This window comes from Hemitrygon akajei, chromosome 6 (assembly GCF_048418815.1).
Source record: "Hemitrygon akajei chromosome 6, sHemAka1.3, whole genome shotgun sequence".
NCBI lineage: Eukaryota > Metazoa > Chordata > Chondrichthyes > Myliobatiformes > Dasyatidae > Hemitrygon > Hemitrygon akajei.
Genome location: NC_133129.1, coordinates 113,403,123 through 113,420,257, shown reverse-complemented (window position 1 = coordinate 113,420,257; position 17,135 = coordinate 113,403,123). Strand labels below are relative to the sequence as shown.

Here is a 17,135-nt window from a genome sequence, read left to right as displayed (position 1 = left end):
ATAGATGCAACTTTGAATGAAAGTCCCACCATGCTCAACCTTTTGGTTCCTGTAGGCTTAACATCTGCTTTTCCCACAATGACTCCATTAGTTGCCATGGCACTTTGGTTCCACTCCCCTGCAACTCCAGCTTAAACCCCTGGAGTAGCACTAGCAAACCTTCCAACAAGGATAAATGTAAAAGACACCCAAGGCACTGATGGGCATGTGTAAACTTCCATATATATACTATGCAATGACATATGCCTGGACCGAAACCTGGAGCAGAGATCCAACTACTAGAGTAATGGACTTGGCAGAGTCTTGTACATAATGTGCCTGTGCAAAGAATATGAATGACTGGCAGGGTAATACTGTGTGCCAGACCTTGCTTAGCTAACTTATCCAATACGTGCAAGCCTATCCAACTAACTTCAATAAATGTTACAGCCCATATAACTTAACATGCACAATTAAAAAATAATCCTGCTGAATAGCAAAAAGGTGTATGCTCTCAGCTTGATGTATAACAGCCAGCATCCCCAGACTGGAATCAACCTTGTGCACATTGCAAAGAGATGTTAGGAACCATCGCACAGAAACCCTGCTAACTCCACAGGGCCTGTCGGTGAGAACCATCTTTAATCTGTGTGGTATATTCCAGCCACATCATATCAGCTGGATAATGTAGCAGTTGAGAATATCCACAATGATATGTGATAAGGCAGGACATAGAGTTAAGAGTTACTCAGCAAGGAAATAGGTCATTTGGCCCCAAAATCCATGTTAACTAAGATGTATACCTAAACTAGTCCCAGTTAGGTTAGTGGGAAACAGGTCTGTCCTTAGCCGACTTCCCTTTAAATCTTTCCTATCCATGTATCAAATGTCTTTTAAACATTGTAATTGTACCTGCCCATGGCAGCTTTTTCCATATACCCACCAGCCACTGTGATAAACTTGCCTCTCTTAAATCTTTCCCCTCTCACCTTAAACATGTCCTTCAAAGAAAAAGTATGACTATCTGCCCAATCTATGACCCTCATGATTTTGTAACTCTTTATAAGCTCACTCCTCCACCTCCTTCACTCCAGGGAAATTAATCCTGGCCTATTCGGTCTCTCCTTATAACTCAAGTGTACAATCTCAGCAACATCTTTGTGAATATTCTTTGTACTGCAGTGACTAGAACTGCACACAAATGTGGTCTCACCAGTGTCTTGTATAATCAGAATATCCCAACTCTTGTACTCAGTGACACAAATATGCCATCAGCCTTCTTCACCACTGTGTGTAGCTGCTTTCAGAGAATACGTATGTTCCTCAGTTCAGCAATACTCCCCAGAGAACTCAAACACGAGGAAATCTGCAGATGCTGGAAATTCAAGCAACACACACAAATGGCTGGTGGAACACAGCAAGCTAGGCAGCATCATGCAGCCTGGCCTGCTGCGTTCCACCAGCATTTTGTGTGTGTTGCTCCCCAGAGAACTGCAATCTTAACCATAATTTTCTCCAAACACAAATCCATGCTGACTACCCCTAATCAGACTCTGACTTTCCAGATGCAAATACTATCTCCAGTAGTTTTCCCACCACTAATGTTAGACTTACCAGCCTACAGTTTCCTGACTTGCCCTTGTAGCCCTCAAGTAAAGGGACATTAACCACCTTCTAATACCTCACTCCTCAACTTTGTTGACACGATTCTCATTCACTTTGTAAAGGTGGTTTGTGTCTAATGAATCTAACCAAAGTCAGGAATTGGTTGAAAGGGAATGTACATATGTATATTTTGTATAGATTTGCAGAACCTATATGATAAAGTGCAAATTAATGCTTATGAATTGATGAAAATGTATTGATCTTAGTTATCTGGTAGAAGGTTGAGGAAGGATAATGAAATGAAGTCATTTAAGAACCTATGCTAGGACCTCAGTTATTCAATATGTAGATTACAGAATCAGATAATTCAAGAGGCAGTCTTACGGGAGGGGCATAATGTAACAGAACTCACATATACAAAAGTAGAGTGGAGAAGAAGAAAACCAGTTGACGCAGTGTAATGGCATTTCTAAAAGTCATTTGACACAGAATGTTTATGACATCAAGGTTATTATACTAGCACAGATAAAGATGGGTTAAGTTTTAAAAATACAGAATACAGGGATTCACTTTTACATAGATAAATCATGACATACAGTACAACAGGGATTAATGCTGAGACCACCACTATTACAAATGAACAATGAGTAAGGTAGAGGGAGCTGGTGTATTAAATCAAAGTTTACTGCTGATATGAAGACAGCAGGGAAAGCAAACTGTAAAGAAAGTACGAGTAGTCTGCAAAAGCATTAAACAGTTAACTCAGTGAGCAAGACTGTGAAAGATGCAGCTAAACGTGGATAAAGGTGACATTAACCACACTGAGAAGAGAATAGTAAAACAGGATTACTTAAGTTGAAAACCACTGTTTAGAGAGATGTTGATGCCAAGAGACATGCTGGTACAGTAATTAAGGCAGCGCATAAAATGTTCCCTTTTATTGCAAGGAAAATGAAGTATTACATCATGAAGTTCTATTACCATTTCAGGATGAACATATTAGGTTAAAGACAGTGTAGAATAAATTCACTGCAATGATTCCTAGTATGGAGGCATTATCTTTTATTATTCTACACTGTCCAGAATTTAGATGATTGAAAAATACAAGGCCCTGAGGGGCTCGACAGGGTAAAGGTGTGTGCTGCAACACATAGCTCGAACCACATCATCAAGTTCGCCGATGACATGACCGTGGTGGGTCTCATCAGCAAGAACGATGAGTTAGCATATAAGGAGGAGGTGCAGTTGCTAACAGACTGGTGCAAAGCCAACAAACTGTTTCCGAATGTGAACAAAAGAGATGGTTGTTGACTTCAGGAGGGCATGGAGCGACCACTCCTCGCTGAACATCGACGGCTCCTCAGCAGAGATGGTAAAGAGCACCAAATTTCTTGGTGTTCACCTGGCGAAGAATCTCACCTGGTCCCTCAACACCAGCTCCATAGCAAAAAAAAGCCCAGCAGCATCTCTACTTTCTGCGAAGGCTGAAGGAAGTCCATTTTCCACCCTCTATCCTCAACACATTCTACAGGGGTTGTATTGAGAGCATCCTGAGCAGCTGCATCACTGCCTGGTTTGGAAATTGCATTATCTTGGATCGCAAGACCCTGCAGCGGATAGTGAGATCAGCTGAGAAGATCATCGGGGTCTCTCTTCCCGCCATTATGGACATTTACACTACACGCTGCATCTGCAAGGCAAACAGCATTATGAAGGACCCCATGCACCCCTCATACAAACTCTTCTCCCTCCTGCCATCTGGGAAAAGGCACCAGAGCATTCGGGCTCTCACGATCAGACAATGTAACAGTTTCTTCCGCCAAGCTATCAGACTCCTCCATACCCACAGTCTGGACTGACACCTACTTACTGCCCTCTACTGTGCCTATTGTCTTGTTTATTATTTATTGTAATGCCTGCATTGTTTTGTGCACTTTATGCAGTCCTGTGTAGGTCTGCAGTCTAGTGTAGTTTTTTTTCTGTGTTGTTTTTCACATAGTTCAGTCTAGTTTTTGTACTGTTTCATGTAGCACTATGGTCCTGAAAAACGTTGTCTCATTTTTACTGTGTACTGTACCAGCAGTTATGGTCGAAATGACAATAACAAGTGACTTGACATGAAATGTTAAGTGTATGCATCCAACTGGGTAAGAGATGAAGGTGACCTGAATCTCTCAAAATATTGTGAATCTTTTGAGTTCTTTTCAAATTGAGTATATTATCATAGGCATAATTACATGAATGCATAAATGCAATCAGACACTTACTTGCCACAGGCGCTTATTATTTGAGGCACAACATTTAGAAAAAAACATAGCTTATACATAAATAATACAGGAACAGTACTAGAACAAAAATAAACACATTTTCTTATAATGCAAAGTGGTCATAGGGTTGTTATGTTGAGGTAGCGATTAGGGTTCCTCAGTGAGCTGCTGGAGATTCAGTTATTTAGTATGTTCAAGACTAATAATAAATGAACTTAGGTAAATCACGGATTCCAGGACCTACTCAGAAAGTGGAGCTGTGCCTAACATCAGCCGTGCAATAGCAGAGCAGATTTGGGGTCTGTGTAAACAACCACTGCTCATATTTTATACATGTTCTTACATACAAGCAATGCACATTCTCATACCTGAAGGACCTGGCTTTAACTTTTAGAATATGCTTCCTAATCTTAAACCCCACAATCAATAAAACCTCTACATGTCCTATCAATAACCCTGAAGACTTCTATTAAATAACCACTTCATTTTTTAGATTCCAGAAATACAAAGCCTGGGTTATCATCTGAACTCAATGTAACCCTGTGTCCATGCCTCATTCTAATACACCTACTCCTCTAAGGCCAGTAAATCCTGGTGGCACAACTACCATCAGACCTCCAGGTAATTTCCACGCAGGATTTTGTATGACTGTAGAATCTATCATTGGTATAACTACCATTCCTTTAACCTTTTTGATTACCAACATATATAATAATTAGAAGCTAGAATATGTCTCTCAGTCCCTTGAGCCTATTCCACCATTCAATCAGATCATGTTCTGTAGCTGGGCATGACATTTCAATGATCTATATGCACAGATTGCTAAACCTCACTGGATCATCACATACTCCAACTTTTTGTCACTCAGTTTAGTGAGAGTGTGGGCAGATGCCATTTGGCCCATTGTATATACCACAGCAATTCCTAGTTCCTTAGCCTCCACAGTCTTTCAAATTCTTCTACATCTCCAATCTTTTCATGTTTCTCCGATGTTAATACCGTCTAATGTGTACATTGCTAGTCCTCTTTCTGTTATGAACAAATTCAGCTCTTTCCCAATATTCAAGTCATACATAAACCATTTCTCATTGAACACAAGTCACAGCTTGCCAACTGCACTACTTCCTATTCCCAATTTCTATGTTTTCTCATGATTTCTCATTCGATGAATGACTTCAAAAAATTCATTAACATCAACAGACGTTCCCTTGTGCACTACTTCAGTAACACCTTAATAAAGTTCGTTAGGTAGGGATAATCTAGTAAACCTTCACTATACTAGTATAGAGTCTATACTTAAATAGACTCTAATAATCTTATCTTTAGACCAATAACCCAAGTAACATTGTCTAAACAAGGATTAAAATACTAGCTATAACCTATTTCCCCCTAATTTGTGGGATACATTACACCAAGGACACTTCAGAGTCGACCACATTACTCTGGGTCTGCAGTCTCGCAGAGGCCTCTTAAGAAGGGATAGCAGGAACTCTTGCCTAGAACCATTTGGGGTTTTACAACAGTCTGGTAGTCTCACAGCCACTATAAATATTAGCTTTCTCCCCACAGGCTTGTTCAATTAAATGTATATTCTTCCTGTGGTGGAAAACAATGTCCCTTTGTTTTTGTCCAATCTTCCAGATAGTAAAACGCTAAAATAGCCAGTTAGCCAATGTACTCTTATCTAAGAGATTTGGGAGTAGGGTGTAAGAGCCACGATCTTATTGATAGCAAGCATGCTTGAAGAACCATACACACTAATTCTCCTCGCACTTCATTCTCTTCATTGGAATTGGGAATATGTTTTAACATTAACCCTGGCAACCAGTTGGAGTGGAGAAGCAAGTGTGGGTCTCTGATCTGCCAAGTATTGTAACATTTGTCAAAGTAAAAAGGATTAAATCTCTTAATTGCAGATTTGCTGCTTTCCCCACCCACCCATACCACGGGCTGTTCAATCTGATAGTAAAGAACTGACAACTTTACAAGTCTCACTATACAACACATTCTAATTATGGTGGATGAGAACTCTGGACTCTCCAATCAGTGTAATACCAGTGCCATGTGTTTTTTTTCCAAGAATGCTTCATATCCAGCAGTATCTTCTAAAGCTCAGCCAGTTCTGCAACCCTTTCTCTCCTGCTGTAAAGCTCAGCCCTTTGATACTACAGATCAGTCTAATTCTCTCTGGTGCTTCTGGCTTTGATGTACCACGCCATTTACCCAAGATGTCAGGTGAATCCTCAATCGCTGGCAACCCGTCAGTCATCTACATGGCTACATATTAAGTTAACTAACTCAACCTATCCAAATTCAGCCCAAGACAGCTAAGGAGCACCCTGAAGGAGAGGTGTCACGGAGGCATTTTCTGGCCATTTATAGTCAAAATGTGTCACAAATGCTTTCTCTGAGCAGTCTGTTCTCAAGCCTCAAGTCTTTCCCTTCACCTGCGATGGGAAAAGCAGGAAGCAGAATACTGATACGCTCCTCCACGGGGCCAAGGTAGAAGCGTTCACGTTGTGGCCCTGTTTCAACCAATTCTACCACCACCACGCGCAGCAGTAGTGTATTTAACATTTTAGTACCATTGATTTGATCATGCCTGAAGACAGAGGTTGTCGATGTCAGAAACACGGGTCTTTTTCAAGATCAGCATTGATTGTTATATCTGCAAACGTTGAAGGATTCTCTGCAGCTAAACAAAACATCCTCGCTACATTATGCAACGAGTTGCAGTTTGACATTCTCTGCTTGCAGGAGACACACAGAGGAAGCGAAAACAACCGCCCAAAATTACCAGGGAAGTTCCTGGTTATTGAAAGACCTCATCAACAATATGGCAGTGCTGTATTTATTAGAACTGGTTCAGTCGTAGAAGCCACTTCTAAAACAGAGGAGGACAACATTGAAATTCTAACTGTAGAGCTGAGCAAAGTAGTAGTGACCTCAGTGTACAAGCCACCGGGCTCAGTTTTCAGCTTCTCTAACCCTGTATGCAACCCGCACAGTAAACCACAGATCATCATTAGAGATTTTAATAGCCACAGTACCCAATGGGGGTACAAGGAGTCTAACAACGATGGAGAAGCAGTCGAAGAATGGATGGACGCTAACCAACTTCGTCTCATCCACGATCCTAAACTGCCAGCCTCCTTTCACAGTGCCCGCTGGAAGTGCAGTTGTAACCCAGATCTTGCCATTGTCAGCAACAACATTGCTGGCGTCTGCAAGAAGCTTGTCACAGACCCAATACCACAGACACAGCACCGTCCTATTGATATTCAGATAAATGCAGCAGTGTTACCTACCGTCGTACCCTTCAAGAGGCGCTTCAACTACAAGAAGGCCGATTGGAATGGGTTCACAAGAGCACTTGACCATAACGTTAAATGTATTAAACCAGTACCTGAGCCAATCTGTTTCCAAAAGCTGTCCAGAAAAGAGCCAAAAGGAAGATCCCCCGAGGTTGTAGAGCACACTACACCTCTGAATGCTGAACTCTACAGGGAGAATGTCTCAATGTTTGAATCTGACCCCTTCTCAGAGGAAACAATAACTGCCGATGAGGGGGTGATGTTAAGTATCTCTCAGGGGCGTCAAAACACCTGGAACACCTTGATAGAGACAACAGATCTTACAAAAATCAGCAAGAAGGCATGGTCTTACGCAAACTTGGCGGCGATCCCAAGAAAACTGCCCAACATCCCAATGTGTCTGCTAACCAAGTTGCACACCAGTTGCTCCTAAATGGAAAAACCAACAAGAAACAACCACAAACACAACTAGAGAGGAAGAAGTTCAGCGTTGACCCTGGCTTCATTGGACCATTAACCATGGAGGAGCTGGAAACTGGTATATCTAGTCTAAAACATGGGAAAGCAATTGTTCTTGACAACATAGCATCGGAGCAGATAAAGCATTTTGGACAGCAAGCAAAGAAGTGGCTCCTACAATTGTTCAACCACTGTCTGGCAACACACAAGCTACCTAATACTTGGCAGAAGTCACATGTATTAGCACTATTAAAGCCCGGAAAAGATCCCTCAGATCCTAAGAGTTTTCGGCCAATCTCACTGCTTGGCCACTTCAATAAGCTGTTTGAATGCCTGATACTCAATAGGATAGCACCAACTGTAGATGAGAAGATCATTCCAGAGCAAGCAAGTTTCCACCCCAGCAAATCAACAACAAGACAACTGCTCAACCTCATATAATATATCGAAGATGGTTTTGAGCAAGGGATGGTAAAGGGTGCTGTTTTTGTAGACTTGTCAGCAGCTTACGATACAGTGAACCATAGACGTCTCCTCTGCAAGATCCTAGAGATGACAAAAGATATTAACAGAGCTGTTAGAAAGCATGCTTCAGAATCACCAGTCCTGTGTTGAACTAGGTGGGAAGCACAGCAGGTGGCGAATTCAGAAGAATGGCCTTCCTCAGCGAAGTGTGCTCGCTCCGCTGCTGTACAACATCTACACGAATGACCAACCTATAGATGATGTCACACGCCGTTTTACGTATGCTGATGACTTATGCATCACTGCCCAAAGCACTGATTTTAACACTGTGGAGAAAACACTTTCTGAGACCTTGGAGGGACTAACATCCTACTATGAAGAAAACTACCTCCGCGCAAACCCATCAAAGATCCAAGTTTGTGCATTCCACCTCAGGAACCATGAAGCCAAACGACAGCTTAAAGTAACCTGGTGTGGAGCCACACTGACGTATTGCAGGCACCCTATCTACTTAGGAGTCACCCCTGACAGATGCCTCACTTTCAAGAACCACATCAATAAGACAAAGGCAAAAGTGAGCGCATGAAACAATATCCTGAATAAGCTAACACAAAATGGGGAGCAAGCTCGAAAACATTGTGAGCCTGTGCACTTGCTCTTTGCTATTCCATTACCAAATCCGCCTGCCCTGCATGGGAAAGATCTACTCATGCTAAGAAGATGGATGCCGTTCCGAATGCAAGCTGCCGACTTATCACAAGTTGTTTAAAACCAACAAACACCAACAGCCTATATATCTTGGCGGGGATAGAAGAACGGTAGCCAGCAAGAAAGAACGACTCACTCAAACATCAGATGAGAGGCACTCTCTACATGGTCATACACCTCCACCCAGCTGCCTAAAGTCAAGGAAGAGCTTCATGAACAGTGCTTTTCCATTACAATCAACCCCACCTGAAGCCCATATTGCCTTGTGGAAAGACGGGCTCGCCAGTCTCAAACAACCCCCAACGATGGAAATTCCACCAGATGAAAGCCTTCCCCCAGGAGCTAATTGCAACTGGGCAACCTGGAAGTGCCTTAACAGACTGAGGACTGGTGTCGCTAAGCAAATGGGGATATACAACCAGCCCAACAACTTGTGAATGCGGAACTGAGCCACAAACTATGCAACATCTCCTGCAATGCCCATCGCTAGAGGAACCCTGCACTGTTGCAGATCTTGCCGAATTCAACCACAAGGTGCAAAAATGTGTCCAGTTCTGGCTGGAATATGTACAGACTGTCCGTGGACATGATAAGAAGACCCTCCTCCACAAAGCAAGAATTAGGTAATTATTTTTAAACTTTCCAACTCTGATTTTGTTTTAAACTGCTGAAGAAATTGCTGAGCTAAAGCCTCTCTAATTGCAGCCCTTGGCCAGACTGCCCTGCGTCAGCTTTCCAGAGCTATAATTTTCTAGCATGTGAAACTGATGAAGAAACATTCTTTACACTGGAGTGGCCTGGGCTTGGAGAGAAAGATTCCTGAGAGAGCTGGTAGCAAGAAAGGTGAATTGGCAATTGCAAGATCATGCCCACAAGTACACATACCAGGGACAAGCATTAGCTGGGGCCATTTGCTCACTCCCCACTCACCTACCCCAGAAACCAGTCCACACAATGACTCTACACAGTGACTGCTGCTGGCTTCAGCCCATCAAGTACTGGCAGTTCAATATGTAACCTGACAGTCAACATAGCAGAAGCAGCTCGACTCACCTCTCTGCTCAACTGGCGCCAGCAGTCAATCCAAGAACTGTACACAGCAGCATAAGGGGGGAGACCACCAACCAGGCTGTGGAAAAATACACATGTGCAGAAAAATTACACTGTTAAGTCAACAACACAGTATCTACAGGAGAGTGTGCTGTTAGATTGCTTGGAGAAATAAAACACACTCTCCGATATGTTGATCAGCAGCATTGCACGGGAGCTGCCAAAATGCTGAATGATGTTCTGATAGGTGCCACTCTTCACTTCACAATAATACAGGAAATGTCCCCCAAGGCTGAAGGGCCCCATCAAAGGGACACTATTTACTGCAACGACTTTCAACTCCAGGATCTAATGGATTGCCTCATTTCCAGTGTAATGAGGTACAGCATTCTGCTGCCCAAAGCTGCTGCAGGACATCAATAACTCCGTATACTAGTCTTAATCATTGAAAAGGAGGCAGTTAATTGGCACATATTGACTGTGCCATTCAAAAATAGCTTAACCCCACGTCCCAGAACTGAGCTGCAGATCACAACTTCACATATAACCCAATACTGTTTAAATGTGATGGAGTTTCTGCCTCTCCTACCCTCTCGGCAGTGAGGAGCAGCTCTGGGTGAAAAAGTTCTTTCATTATCTCCTAATCCTACTACAAGTAATCTACATTCATTTGACTCCTTTACCAAAGGAAATAGGTTATTTCTATTTGTTCTATGTGAACCACTTCTAATATTGTGACACCTCAACCAAATTCCCCTCCCCATCTCGACCAAACCCCCAGCCTCCTGTTCTAAACAAACAACTCCAGTCTATTCAATCTTTCCTCTCTGCTACATTCTTCTTGACCTGGCAACATCCTCTGCACACTCTCTAATATGGTCACATCCTTCCCACAATGTGGGGGAATAACAATAGACAATAGACAATAGGTGCAGAAGTAGACCATTCGGCCCTTCGAGCCCGCACCGCCATTTTGAGATCATGGCTGATCAATTACTATCAATACCCGGTTCCTGCCTTGTCCCCATATCCCTTGATTCCCCTATCCATAAGATACCTATCTAGCTCCTTCTTGAAAGCATCCAGAGAATTGGCCTCCACTACCTTCCGAGGCAGTGCATTCCAGACCCCCACAACTCTCTGGGAGAAGAAGATTTTCCCTTAACTCTGTCCTAAATGACCTACCCCTTATTCTCAAACCATGCCCTCTGGTACTGGACTCTCCCAGCATCTGGAACATATTTCCTGCCTCTATCTTGTCCAATCCCTTAATAATCTTATATGTTTCAATCAGATCCCCTCTCAATCTCCTTAATTCCAGCGTGTACAAGCCCAGTCTCTCTAACCTCTCTGCGTAAGACAGTCCAGACATCCCAGGAATTAACCTCGTGAATCTACGCTGCACTTCCTCTACAGCCAGGATGTCCTTCCTTAACCCTGGAGACCAAAACTGTACACAATACTCCAGGTGTGGTCTCACCAGGGCTCTGTACAAATGCAAGAGGATTTCCTTGCTCTTGTACTCAATTCCCTTTGTAATAAAGGCCAACATTCCATTAGCCTTCTTCACTGCCTGCTGCACTTGCTCATTCACCTTCAGTGACTGATGAACAAGGACTCCGAGATCTCTTTGTATTACTCCCTTACCGAACTCTATACCGTTCAGATAATAATCTGCCTTCCTGTTCTTACTCCCAAAGTGGATAACCTCACACTTATTCACATTAAACGCCATCTGCCAAGTATCTGCCCACTCACCCAGCCTATCCAAGTCACCCTGAATTCTCCTAACATCCTCATCACATGTCACACTGCCACCCAGCTTAGTATCATCAGCAAATTTGCTGATGTTATTTTCTATGCCTTCATCCAAATCGTTAACGTAAATGGTAAATAGCTGTGGTCCCAATACCGAGCCCTGTGGCACCCCACTAGTCACCACCTGCCATTCCGAGAAACACCCATTCACCGCTACCCTTTGCTTTCTATCTGCCAACCAGTTTTCTATCCATGTCAATGCCTTCCCCCTGATGCCCTGAGCTTTGATTTTACCCACCAATCTTCTATGTGGGACCTTATCAAATGCCTTCTGAAAATCGAGGTACACTACATCCACTGGATCTCCCCGTCTAACTTCCTGGTTACATCCTCGAAAAACTCCAACAGATTAGTCAAGCATGATTTACCCTTGGTAAATCCATGCTGGCTCGGCCCAATCCTATCACTGCTATCTAGATATGCCACTATTTCATCCTTAATAATGGACTCTAGCATCTTTCCCACCACTGATGTCAGGCTGACAGGTCGATAGTTCTCTGTTTTCTCCCTCCCTCCTTTCTTAAAAAGTGGGATAACATTAGCCATTCTCCAATCCTCAGGAACTGATCCTGAATCTAAGGAACATTGGAAAATGATTACCAATGCATCTGCAATTTCCAGGGCCACCTCCTTTAGTACCCTAGGGTGCAGACCATCTGGACCTGGGGATTTGTCAGCCTTCAGTCCCATCAGTCTACTCATCACCGTTTCCTTCCTAATGTCAATCTGTTTCATTTCCTCTGTTATCCTATGTCCTTGGCCCATCCATACATCTGAGAGATTGCTTGTGTCTTCCTTAGTGAAAACAGATCTAAAGTACTCATTAAATTCTTCTGCCATTTCTCTGTTTCCCATAACAATTTCACCCAATTCATTCTTCAAGGGCCCAACATTGTTCTTAACTATCTTCTTTCTCTTCACATACCTAAAAAAGCTTTTGCTATCTTCCTTTATATTCCTGGCTAGCTTGCGTTCGTACCTCATTTTTTCTCCCCGTATTGTCTTTTTAGTTAAGTTCTGTTGTTCCTTAAAAACTTCCCAATCATCTGTCCTTCCACTCACCTTAGCTCTGTCATATTTCCTTTTTTTTTAATGCTATGCAGTCTCTGACTTCCTTTGTCAACCACTGAGGCCCCTTTCCCCCCTTTGAATCCTTCCTTCTCTGGGGGATGAACTGATTTTGCACCTTGTGCAATATTCCCAAGAATACCTGCCATTGCTGTTCCACTGTCTTTTCTGCTAGGATATCGGTCCAGTTAACTTTGGCTAGCTCCTCCCTCATGGCTCCATAGTTTCCCCTGTTCATCTGCAACACTGACACCTCCGAGCTGCCCTTATCCTTCTCAAATTGCAGATAAAAGCTTATCATATTATGATCACTACCTCCTAATGGCTCCTTTACTTCAAGATCGCTTATCAAATCCTGCTCATTACATAACACTAAATCCAGAATAGCCTTGTCCCTGGTCGGCTCTCGTACAAGCTGTTCCAAGACTGCATCCCGTAGGCACTCTACAAACTCCCTATCCTGGGGTCCAGCACCAACCTGATTCTCCCAGTTCATCTGCATGTTGAAATCCCCCATAACTACTGCGACATTACCTTTGCCACATGCCAATGTTAACTCCCTATTCAACTTGCACCCAATATCCATGCTACTGTTTGGTGGCCTGTAGACAACACCCATTTGGGTCCTTTTGCCCTTACTGTTCCTCAGTTCTATCCACACAGACTCTACTTCTCCTGACCCTATGTCCCCCCTTGCAAAGGACTGAATCTCATTCCTCACCAACAGGGCCACCCCACCCCTTCTGCCCACATTTCTGTCCCTACGATAGCACGTATACCCTTGTACATTCATTTCCCAGGTCTGATCTCCCTGCAGCCATGTCTCCATTATCCCAACAACATCATAGTTATCTCCTTGTTCATACCGTATATTCTATGGCATTTGCCTGCTGGCTTGAATGATCTGTGGACATATACACCAAGATTCTTTTGCTTCCTCACTCATCCCTCCACCTTTGCTTTGTTGCACCTTCCCAGTTTTCTGGATTGAATTTTCTCGGTCACTTCCCTGCTCAACTGACCAGACGATCTTCCTGCACTCTGAAGCTTCTGCTTCTCCAGCCAATCACACAATCAATTATCGTAGCACCTGCTAACTTCCTTCCCTCATCTCTAAACCAAATTATTAGTATACCTTACTTATCAGAAGGTAAGGAACCAAAAATGACTCCTGTGGAACGCTACTAGTAACAGCCTTCCACTCATAAAATCACCTCCCAACCATGACCCTTTGCTTCCCATGACAGTTTTTGGATCCCATGGGCTTTTACTGCTTTGACCAATCAGCCACATGGGAATTGTCAAAAACTTTGCTAAAATATGTAGACTAAATCTTTATCTCTTCAAAAAAAATCATTCAGATCAATAAGTCACAAGCTTCCTTTTACAATCCCATGCTAAATGAAGGTTTACATTGTCCCTTAGAACGGAATTTGAAAATATCCACTTAAGTGGAATTAGTTATAATTACTGGGTCTCTCTCTCTTCCTCATTTTAAACAATGGTACAAAATTACTGTTGTTTATCCTGAAACTGGGGAGACTTGAGTCGCTGCAATTTCCTCATTTGCTTCATTTAACAGCTGGACTAACTAGACATGAGAACTCATCCATGGTCAATGATGCTGAACCCCTTAATTAGGTCTCATTGACAATACTTATCACATACAATATTTCACACAGCCTCCTGAACAACTGCAGTCATACTCTCTTCCCCTTTGCAAAGAGGCCTGCACAGTATTTAAGAACCTTCCCTACACTGCCCACCTCCACACTCTGATTACTTTAAAGTTTCTTCATCAGCTCTGCTCTTTCCTGTGTGAACCTCAAGCTCTATGCACTCATAAGACACCCTTCTTTCCATTTAACAGCACTATTTTACATTGGCAACACAAGTGATGAAGGGTTTCGGCCTGAAACGTCGTCACTACCTCCTCCCATAGATGCTGTCTGGCCTGCTGAGTTTTGCCATTTTGTGTTTTTAACTATTTTACATTGCTTCTTTTTACTTTGCTTATCCTCCTTTTGATCTCTCTCTCAGGTTTTCTGAACTCTTCCAAGCTTTATGATGTATTCGCTCTCTCTCTCTCTCATAGATACATTGTTTCCTATTTTTTTGCCTTTTTTTACATTCCTATTTTAACTTTGCCCTTGTCCATTAACTGTGCTAAGCCTACCTAATTTATGACCACTAACTAACCTGAAATGATTCTGTCCTGGGTTATGTTGGGTACTGGGAAGAGAGAAAATGAAACCCAATTTCCTGCATCATAAGACCACCAGGCAAAGGAGCAGAATTAGGCCATTCATCCCATCGAGTCAGCTCAGCCACTTCATCACAGTTGAGCCATTTCCCTCTCAACACCCTTCTCCTGCCTTCTTCTCATAACCTTTCAATGCCCGAATCAAGAACCTATCAACCTCCACCTTAAATGCACCCAGTGACCTGCCCTTCACAGCTGCCTGTGGCAATGAATTTCAGATTTAACACCCTCTGGTTAAAGAAATTCCTCATCATTTCTGTTCTAAATGGATGTCCCTCTTTTGAGGTTGTGCCTTCTGGTCCCACCAAAAGGAAACATTCTCTTCACATCCACTCTAGGCCTTTCAACACTCGGTAGGTTTCAATTAGATCCCCACTTATTCTTCTAAATTTCAGCAAGTACAAACCCAAGCCTTCAATCACTACTCATATGATAACCCTCATTCCTGAAATCATTCTCATGAAACTCCTCTGAACCCTTTCCAATGTCAGTACATCCTTTCTTAAATAAGGGGTCTAAAACTGCTCACAATACTCCAAATGAGGTCTGACCGGTGTCTTACACAGCCTCAGCATTACATCCTTGTTTTGATATTCTTATCCTCTTGAAATTAATGCTAAAAATTGCATTTGCCTTCCTCACCACCAACTCAACCTGCAAAACAACCTTTAGGTAATCCTGCACAAGGACTCCCAAATCCCTTTGCACCTCAGATTTTTGAGTTTTCTGTTTAGAAAATAGTCTTTGCTTTTATTGCTTCTACCAAAATGCATGACCATCACTTCCCGACACTCTATTTCATCTGCCACCTCTTTGCCCAATCTCCTAATCTGTCTAAGTTCTTCTACAGCCTCTCTGTTTCCTCAACACTACCTGCTCCTTCACCTATCTTCGTATTGTTCACAAACTTGGCCACAAAGCCATCAACTTCATCATCCAAATCATTGACATACAATGTAAAGCAGCTGTGTGCATACATCTACTGATGCTTCTGGACACATCATCAGTGATGTTCCTGGAATCATCGGGTGTTTCGGGTCTTTCAACATCATACACCCTTCTCCGGTGACCCAGCCGGGGCTGATCAGACCCCAGCTTGTGTCCAGATGGCTAGCTACACATGACTCCATGGCTCCCCTCTCTTGAGCCACAGCCAACATGAGGCCCTCTCTGCTGCATCGGTGGTACTGCGGATGGCTCTCCTCTTCCTCTCTCCCTCGATGCCCAAAAAAGGCAAATCCCCTACAACCAACTTCCACTGGGAGACACCTCGCTCTCCACCCAGTCTGCTGGCAGTTGCTGACCAGTCCTGCATACTTAGATAGCTTCCTTTCAAAGGCCTCTTCCAAGTGATCTTCCCAATGGGACTGTCAGCTCCAGCATCACCACCTGCTTTGTAGACTCAGTCACAAGGACAATGTCTGGTTGCAGGGTGGTGGCTGCGATATGGTCGGGGAACTTCAGTTGCCTTTCGAGGTCCACCAACAGCTGCCAGTCTCTTGCAGAGGTCAGGATGCCTGCCGATGTTCTTTTGGGGGTATTGGCTGCTCCCTAGCTCTTACAAAGGCAATGGTCTGCTTGTAGGGTCGGGACCACTTCGCCCACTCCACTCCTACGCTGATGGCTTCTGTGATGGTCTTCAGAAGTTGATCATGCCTCCATCAGTACCGTCCCTCCCCAAGTGCTCTTGTGCTGCCGCTGAGGATGTGCTCCAGGGTTCTTCGCTTGGAACACAGTGGGCACGCAGATGATTCTGCTTTGCCCCATGTGCTCAGGTTTGATGGACTTGGAAGCACATCATACACTGCCTGGATGAAAAATTGGTTGCAGTGTGGTTCAGCTTTCCAAAGCTCAGCCCAGGTCACTTTCCTCTCAACTGCATTCTCCCATCTTGTCCAAGCTCCCTGTTGCTTCATTCCCACTGCCTTGCAGGTTCTCCTCTCCTCCACTGCTGCTCTCACCTCCTCCTGAACTAGATGGTGCCTTTCCTTCCCTCTGATGGTGTCCATTTGGGGAGTTGGAAAGGATCCTAGCCCAGCTCTACCTCGTGTGACCACTCCCACCAGCCTCCTGTGACGCAGCCTTTCCTCTGCTTCCTGATCAGCTTCCTCTGCCCTCCACTTCCTGCCAGTCCTCACT

General features: G+C 43.6%; 1 protein-coding gene and 1 non-coding gene across 2 annotated transcripts in view; both read right to left on the bottom strand.

The window, feature by feature from the left end:
- mtch2 (mitochondrial carrier homolog 2) overlaps positions 1-17,135 on the bottom strand; it is a 51,679-nt gene that overhangs the window by 4,865 nt on the left and 29,679 nt on the right. The window contains exon 12 of the mRNA XM_073049065.1: positions 9,851-9,926. Within this exon, the coding sequence (XP_072905166.1) occupies positions 9,851-9,926 (76 nt within the window). The remainder of the gene's footprint in view (positions 1-9,850; positions 9,927-17,135) is intronic.
- Positions 557-687, bottom strand: LOC140729887 (small Cajal body-specific RNA 14). Its single transcript, XR_012099429.1, has one exon.